The sequence below is a fragment of the Coptis chinensis genome, chromosome 3 (genome assembly GCF_015680905.1).
Source record: "Coptis chinensis isolate HL-2020 chromosome 3, ASM1568090v1, whole genome shotgun sequence".
NCBI lineage: Eukaryota > Viridiplantae > Streptophyta > Magnoliopsida > Ranunculales > Ranunculaceae > Coptis > Coptis chinensis.
Genome location: NC_141458.1, coordinates 103,815,036 through 103,823,656, shown reverse-complemented (window position 1 = coordinate 103,823,656; position 8,621 = coordinate 103,815,036). Strand labels below are relative to the sequence as shown.

Below are 8,621 nucleotides of genomic sequence, written 5' to 3'. Positions count from 1 at the left end.
ATTTTTTTTGCAATTGTCAACTGTTATGCTTAATGCCTTTGGTGATTTCCTTGAGTTGGAGCCGGACAATTGTTTTATAAGTTACAAGGCTTGGATCTTTTATTTATCTTAAGTGATTGTAAATCATCAAAACTCATATCTATTTTTTTGCTGATTTGTGTGCTTCATATTGGTCTTTTTAACTACAAATAAGAACTACACGTAGTTTTCATTATCTATTACCCAGTGAACTTTCCTCCAATTTTGTTTTTCTGATAAAACCGACAACAACTAGAACATGAGCAAGACGGCCATGTACAGTGGCAGCACTTTGGGTTCCACTTAAAACAAGAGCAAGATAGACAAGTACACGATGGCAGACGCCGAGGTATGCTTAGAGTAAGAGCAGGATAGCTGCAAAAAACCCTTTATCAAGTTTAATCACAATACTATGCATGCGGGGGAACCGAATCAACCCGAACTTATAATAGGCGTAGTGGGGGTGTAAACAATTTGGTTTTTTTTATGAACAGGGAAAAGTCTACAGGGGACAGTTGGAAGTCCATTTTATATAGCCCCTGAGGTATTAGGCGGGGCTACTCTGACCAAGCTGGCGATGTGCGAGGTCTTTGGGGTTATTCTTTACATTCTTCTCAATGGGATGCCACCATTTTGGGGAAGACTAAGTTGAGGATTTTCGATTCTATCAAGGCTGCCAATTTGCAGTTTCCATCTGATCACATATCTGCATCCGCCAAGGACTTGATCACTGGAATGCTCTGTACTGATCCCACCCAACGTCTCACTGCTTCAAAAGTTCTAGGTATGTCATGTATTAACTGCCTATTACGATGTAGTATCTGTTATAGTGGATTCATATCTTAGATTCTGAAATTCTACTTTGGATTCCAAGAGAATTGAACTTGCTTACCTGTATTTAGTTTTTCACCTCTTGCACGAAGTATTCAAATGAATATCTATCTGTAAGAACTTCACTTGGACTATAGTGAATTAGTGATTGTTTGATTGACCTTCATTTTGGTATCTTCTCTCCTATGTGTTAGGCGGATTGGTCCTTTATTTAGTCATTTTTAATCAATACTAAAGAATATACTTCTTTAGTTACTGTGATGACCTAATAATAGTTTCCTTTCATTTGAACAGGGGAACTCCACAGATTGAAGTGACATTTGAGGTTGATGCCAATGGTGTCCTGAACATTAAGGCTGAGGACAAGGCCGGTGTCAAATCAGAGAAAATTACCATCACCAACGACAAGGGTCGTCTGAGTCAGGAGGAGATTGACCGTATGGTTCAAGAAGCAGAGGAATTTGCGGAGGAAGATAAGAAAGTCAAGGAAAAGATTGATGCCCGAAACAGTTTGGAGACTTATATCTACAACATGAAGAACCAAATCAACGACAAGGACAAGCTTGCAGACAAGCTTGAATCTGGAGAAGGAAAAGATTGAGACTGCTGTCAAGGAGGCTCTCAAGTGGCTTGATGAAAACCAGTCTGCTGAAAAGGATGATTATGATGAGAAGCTCAAGGAGGTAGAAGCTGTATGCAACCCAATCGTCACTGCTGTTTACCAGAGATCTGGTGGGGCTGTAGGTGTTGGATCAGGAGAAGGAGAAGATGATGATTCTCACGACGAGCTATAGACGATAATTTCAATTTCTTTAAATGTCAAAAAGAGACTGAAAGAAGAGAAGCTCCCCATGTTCGGATGTACTGATGCATCACAAGTCTTGGCTGAGCTTGAAGAGGCCAAGAAGGCTTACCCTCAGTATGTTACAACAGAGCAATGGGAAGATCATGCATCTGTTTAGGGAAGAAGAATAAATCTGCACGACGACAATGCTAGGAAAACAATGCTGATTAGCGACGCAGCTTCGACAGAAAAATTGCAAAGGAAAATGAAGGGGTGCTGTAATGAATCTGCCAGGCAAGATGCCGGAGAATGTATCTTAGTTCGTTTATACATTTTTTGTTTCGGTAGATGAGTCACAAGTGTTAATAGTGAAGTAGAGAGAGTTCCTCTGAAAATCTTCAACTGTTTTAGTATGAACTTAACTTCGGCAATTAATTAAATGTAAATGTTAATGTTTTATATTGTAATATATTGTAATGAACTGGTTGGAATGTGAAGAAGAAAGATTGTATTTATAGGATGGGATGGAAGATGTTACAGACATCTCAGTAGTTTTGTGTTTCTGATTCTGCAACTGTTTTTGGGTTCAGTTAGAAAAAAAGGGAGAAAGAAAGATTGGCTGTGTACTTTGTAGTTTGACACTTTGTGTTATCGTCAAAGATCCAAAAAAGCTGTGGATAAGGTACAGCCAAGTTTTTCAAGTGAGAGCACTAATGTAAACTTACAGAACCCCTCTTATAAATCAACATTAGAGTCAGCTGGTCCAAGCCTCCAAGGGACCAGTGATTTTATCCTTCGTCTGTGCTGGAAAAAGAACCACATCTTTCACCAGGCAGTACCATGGGCCATAGCGTGAGAATGTTCAACAGCTAAATGTCTGGATTGTTCATACGATTTCAACTACAGGCACACCACCGCACACCCCTTGAGGCTTCAAGTTTTGGTCTAAAATGCAACACCACTAACATGAGGACATGACATAGACGTTCCTGACAAGATGTTAAACTTCACTTTCCTGTGATCTGTTGGCAGACCGGATGGCCCTATTTTCTCCGTCCAAGCAGCAAGGATGTTCACACTTCACACCAGGTGCAACAAGATCGGGCTTCAGAATTTCTAACGTCAGGAAGTTGGGTCCTCTCGATGAGAATGCTGCTACTATAGGCGAAGGCCGAATGCCCAACTTCGTCCCCAAGAAAGCTAGAGTTGCTGTTGGTCGTGGGTTGGTCAGGGCGTACTGCTTAATCATTTTTCCTGCCGTTGCTCCAACTGCTATTGCTGGTAAAAGATGGCTATCTGCAACCAGCTCCTCTCCATTTTCAGCAGTGTTGGCCAATATCATGCCCACTCCCCCTGCATCCTTCACTACCTGCCCTTTATGTACTCTCGGAGTGATGCCTCTGTCACATATCACAATCTTCCCAGTCACAACAGCTGGATCCATGGCTCCCTCAAGACACATGGAGGTTGGGTCAGGGCTGCTCGAGTTGGTACCCAAATACACTAACGGGTATTACCTCTGTGTTGATAGATTGATCCGGCCTCTGTAGAGTGAAACATCCGACAATGTTCTTCTACTCCCTAGCTTCACAACAGATGGGAAATCTCTATCCATTGTGCTGGCTCCGACTGTGGTGATCCATGGAGACACATTCATGAGAGTAATTGGATCTGGCCCTCCATTTCCAGCTGAACAGGAAACGAATACACCATTTTCCATTGCTCCAAAAGTGGCCACTGCTAAGCTATCATGGCTGTAAGAGGTGGCGCCATGATATCAAGTATATAAATATATGTATATTTATATATGTAGCAAATATAAATATACATAGGAAGGTTGTAATTATTAAAAGTCATTTTGACAATTACCTTAATGTTAGATTGTCAGAAACAAAGATTATCCTATTCATTTAACAATTAATCTGGGAATTTAGAAGTGGTAAATGACATAAAATGAGGGACACCTAACTTATTCATCTGAAGTGAAAAATGGCCTAAGGTATTATCTGAATTTTAATAATTAAGCAAAGGAGCATAAAATAATGGTACTAAGGATGAGAAGACAAATCAAACATGGCATTTTGGTGGCAAAATTATGAGGAGCAATGTGAATGTCTGGATGAGATAGTAACAGTTTGAACTATTGTTTAAGGTGTGCGATGAAGAAGTTGTAAAGCTTCTTCTCAGTACCAACATTGATGTAAATGAAACAGACAGAGAAGGAAACTCCGCACTGCATTGCTGCCTCAAGCACTGCTCCAATACTAAGATTCCCAGGTTTGGTGAATTTTATGTCTCAAGTGCATTGCTATCGGAATAGCAGTTCATAGTTAAAATCTCTGTACAGGACACATATTTTTTCTTATACTGTTAAGATTGTGGCGTTTGCTTAATGATAATCGTAGGATTCCATTTCTGCTTCTGAAACGTGGAGCCAATGTGAGCTAGAGAAACAAGTTGGGGCTGACCCCCCTCCACCTTGCTGCTTCCAGTGGTTATTTCCAAGCACTCCAGGTATAAGGGACTGCTCCCTCCAGTAGTCTTTTGCCCTGTACTTGGACAAGTCATACAAATATTCCAATACATTGAAATTGAAAATCAGTGTTCTGTTATCCCAAATATGTTCCAGATCCTCCTCCTAAAAGATCTAGACTGCGTTGATGCAATTTCAGAAACTCAAGAACCAGCAATAACCTTTCATGTAAACCCTATTCCTATTCCTATTCATGTCTTTTTACTTGAGGAGTATTACCATCTTCCACGATTATCTGACCCTTTGAAGAATTGCGAAAGGGAGATTCTGAAGGCCTTGACTTCTCTGGCGGAGATGGTACCGGTGAGACTGAGAATCTGCCCTTGCCAGTATGTGTTGAAGACATCGTTGACTTAAACACAGACTTAGGTAGACTCGCAGTAGCTATATGATGGGGTGGCAATGGGTGGAGAAGGGAAAAAGCAAAGACATCAAGTAAGTAAGAACATCATTATCAACTATTTAAGCTATATATCGAAGATCTACTTTCATGACAATAATATCAACTTTCTACAAGAGATTAAAATCTGACATATGCCCATACCTTGAGTTGGCTCAACTTTCCGTTTTTTGAATGGAGGATCTCTCTTTGGTTTATGGGTTGTCCTTCCTGAATTTATTAGCAAAACGTATAAATGTTGTTGATCGGGGTAAAATTAAATAAAGAGGGGATGTTAATGAGGTTTTGGAGTGGGAATCACAAGATACACGGAATCTTTAAGATACCGCACAGGAGTAGCTCAGTAACTACGTACTACTCTTTCAGGGGGGTTCTGTACTGCAAGCCTCAACTTTGATCAACTCTATAAATTTTGTGTGGACGACTTTTTAAGCAAAGTACTAATTTTATTGTATTTTGATTTCTGGCATGGTTATTAAAGGTATTGTGGTTAAAATTGCATAGAGAGGTGAAGAAGTCCGACACAATCCAAAAACGTGGAGAACTGAATTTTCAAAACTGGAAGGTATATCTATGGTAAATCTGAAGAGTCTGTTGCGGGAGATTGGCTTCAGAATGAGCAAATGGTTGTTGATTATGACATAAAGAATGGTTCAATCATCAGTGTGAACGATTGCAAGTTATAACATTGAGGGAGGGTCAACAATTTATGCAGTCTTTCGTTTGGGAGATACAATGCTAATATCGATTACTACTGAAAAAAATAGAACTTTTAGTCTTAAAGATAAAGATGGTTTACGGTTCTGAATGTCAAGTTCCTGATTGTAAGCATGTTGGAGATCCCAATTGGCAAACAGAAACTCTGGCTTGACAAGGTGGAGCTAGAGAATGATATGACTTTAGCGGACTTACATTTTTCAAAGGGATGACATTGAATTTGAGGGAGTGACAAACATGCAAATATTCATTAGGGTGCCTTCGTGTAAATTGATTAATTGCAGAGTGGATGGATCTTATACCGCTCAAAATGTGAAAGAAATGATTGAAGAGCGGGGAGGGAATACATATAAAGTCGCAAAAGGCTCATCTACGGTCTGCGATGTAGCTTGAGCCTTCCAATGCCAGTTTGGGCGACTACAATATTAAGGAAGACACCACACTTCATTTGGTTCTTCGTCTATGTGGGTGTTAGATAAAGATAATTGTTAATCTTCTGGTTGGATTAGTTGATTTGATAGAAGGTATTGTACGTTTTAGCATATTGTTCTTATTGCTTAGAAGCTTTTTAGAATTTTATTTCTATGCAATTTAAAAGTTGGGTGCTGCTTTTGGTGTTTTAATTGTGTTTTTTTTTTTATAGTTAAACTTTGGCATTTGGACTCAAGTTTTAGTAGATTGTTTAATTTCTTTGACACTCATAGGCCACATTATTAGCATGGCTTTCAAAAAGTAAAAAAATTACATAATAAGCAATTAGTGTTGTAATATATTATAAGGCTTCAAATGGGGTATATAACGGTGCATTTAGATTGATTGTTTTATTCAGTTTTTTTTATAATGGATAGCTACCAAGTGCTACTCTTCTCAACCATGCCTAAATCCTTAGAAAGAGAGCTGGAAACAATTATGGTAGCCGTGTAGCTGGAACCACGATGAGATATACTCAGCTGATGGTTAGTTTAATTGGATTGAGGGAGTATTGAACATTGTTGATAATCAGGTTCTTTGTAATTATAAATTAGAGTGCCATCTACTGGATGTTCCTAATTAGTATTCCCATTACCATATGATTCTCCAAACCTCATAAGGTATTAACATATTGATGTAAGAATGACATTTTTATCCTTTAAGTGAAACCCGATTTATTAGCATCTTAAAAGGATAGACTACAACTCCCTATATCAATAGTATACGGTATTGCACGAGATCATAAAATATGATAGCTATAAATATATCGATGGAGAGATTTATCTATATTGATAATATATATTGATAGTCTTGATGAAGATAAATGGAGAATTTGAGGAATTACGTTTTTTTTTTTTTTATTTTTATTTTGAATTGTGGATTGGTAGAACAAAAGAGACATAATTCTATGTTACTCCATTTGTTTAAAAAATAATTTCAAGATATAAAGGGGTTCAAGGTTCCTCTTTAGATTGCGTTTTTCATCTAATTTAGAAATGTATGGAACCCCTGTCCAACATTATTTAATTTTCTATTTTCAAGTGAAGTTGAAGTAAAATTTTTAGACGACTTCTCATTTCCAAAGCAAATATAGCTATTCTAACATAAATTACTGTTTCAGGTCATGTGGATGGCACCCCGACTAAGTTTGAACTTGGATATTTTCATGTCAGGCAGGATTCAAGGTTCCTCCTTAGATTGTGTTTTTCATTTCATTTAGTGATGTATGCAACTCCTGTCCAACAAAATGTAATCTTCTATTTCCAAATGAATTTCCATGAAAATTTTCGAGCAGCTTATAATTTCTGGAAAATACAACTATTCCAACAAAGATGATTATTGTTTCATGTCACGTGGGCGTGCCACCTTTTAATTTGAACTTAGCCTTACCCACTCTCTCAATGCCTATTCGATCAGTGTCATTCGATCTTCAACCTCACCACCCACCAAATAAAGTTCTTCCCCATGGTAAGTTCTTCCTCAAGGTAAGATAATCACTTTGCTTGAGAGATATATTATTATCGTTTTACAACTCTTAAGATCTGTGCTTTAAAGATAATCACTTTGTTGGGTGGTTATATAACGTTTTCCAAGTATATCAGAATTGTTAAAGATTTGTTACCCAAGGTTTACGTCTCTGTCATGACTCACGAGGTCAATTTCCAATTAGTAGAGCTCCTGTTATTTGGTTTAATTTGTTCTTATTATGGAATCAAATTCCTAGGTTTTCTTCATCTCTTCAATTCCCTATAAAGTATATGTCAAAATGTGGCCCTTATTTTCTTCATTTCATTGTGTTATTTAGGACAATAATACTTCAAAAAAAATTAGAAAAACATAAACCCATCAAACAAAGTATATATATATTTATAAGCAGTGAATGCTATCAATATACATATATTATTTATTTAAGTGGATTTTAGGTTTTTGAGTCATTAGCTATATATGTAGCAAGTCCGGCCATAGGCATTGAAAGCAGAGGACTTTCTGCAGATACAATAGCCTCTTTGCCTTCAGTAACGTATAAGGCTCAAAGCAATCAGGATGGTAGCGCTAAGCAGTAAGCACAACACGTGTCCTTAGTTGTCAGTAGTAGACAATTTTTATGTGATTATGATATTATGGTTGTAATATACAAATGTGTTATTTGCTGGTTGGAGTATGAAGATGAAGACACCTTGACGGTGCTTTCATACAAGCACTCATACCACTATGAGTGTATAAACAAGGTATGTGCTGTTGTTGTTTCATTTATTGTAAGTGTGGCAGATGATCAAATTCACACTGGCTGTGCATCATCTTATTATATGCTGATTTGACGGTGTAGATTCCATATTTGTTCGGACTCCAAATTCTACGATCATGTTCAAGATCTAAGGAAATAGAAATACTGTCTGATGGCCAAAATGCACGGACCAAATCCTATCGCCATTGTCTGGTAAGAGGGTTGATGAAGTCACTAACCCGATCAAGGTTGCAGTTATGTGGTTGATCTAAGAGAGGGAGAGGTGAAGGTGTCCCAAGCACCCAAGCATCCAACCAGACTCTAATAGAAAGACCATCACCTACTTTCCAATTGAGACCAAGGGCCATGAGTTTTCGAAGGTAATGGATGAGTTTCCAGCTTTTTGAAGCACTTCTATGTACTGTTGCTCTCATAAAGTCTTGAGTAGGTTAATATTTCATCTTCATCTGGCGTGCCCATAGTGAAGTTGGTTCAATCAGGTCCCATGCTTTCTTGCACGCCTAGCAAGGCAAAATTTTGAATTTGAATATCTTTTATACCCAATCCTCCTCCTTTTAGTGGTGAGCATGCAAGGTCCTAAGAGAAATAGTGTAACTTTCGTTCTCCCACTTCATGCACCAAA

At 38.1% G+C, this 8,621-nt stretch overlaps 1 protein-coding gene across 1 annotated transcript; it reads left to right on the top strand.

Moving 5' to 3' along the window:
- The first annotated feature begins 352 nt into the window (after nucleotides 1-352).
- On the top strand, nucleotides 353-2,199 carry LOC147512393 (luminal-binding protein 3-like). Its single transcript, XM_086598721.1, is given in 4 exon segments — nucleotides 353-378; nucleotides 570-802; nucleotides 1,125-1,431; nucleotides 1,433-2,199. Coding segments are annotated over 4 exon segments (777 nt in total). The 3' UTR covers nucleotides 1,644-2,199.
- The last annotated feature ends 6,422 nt before the right edge of the window (nucleotides 2,200-8,621 follow it).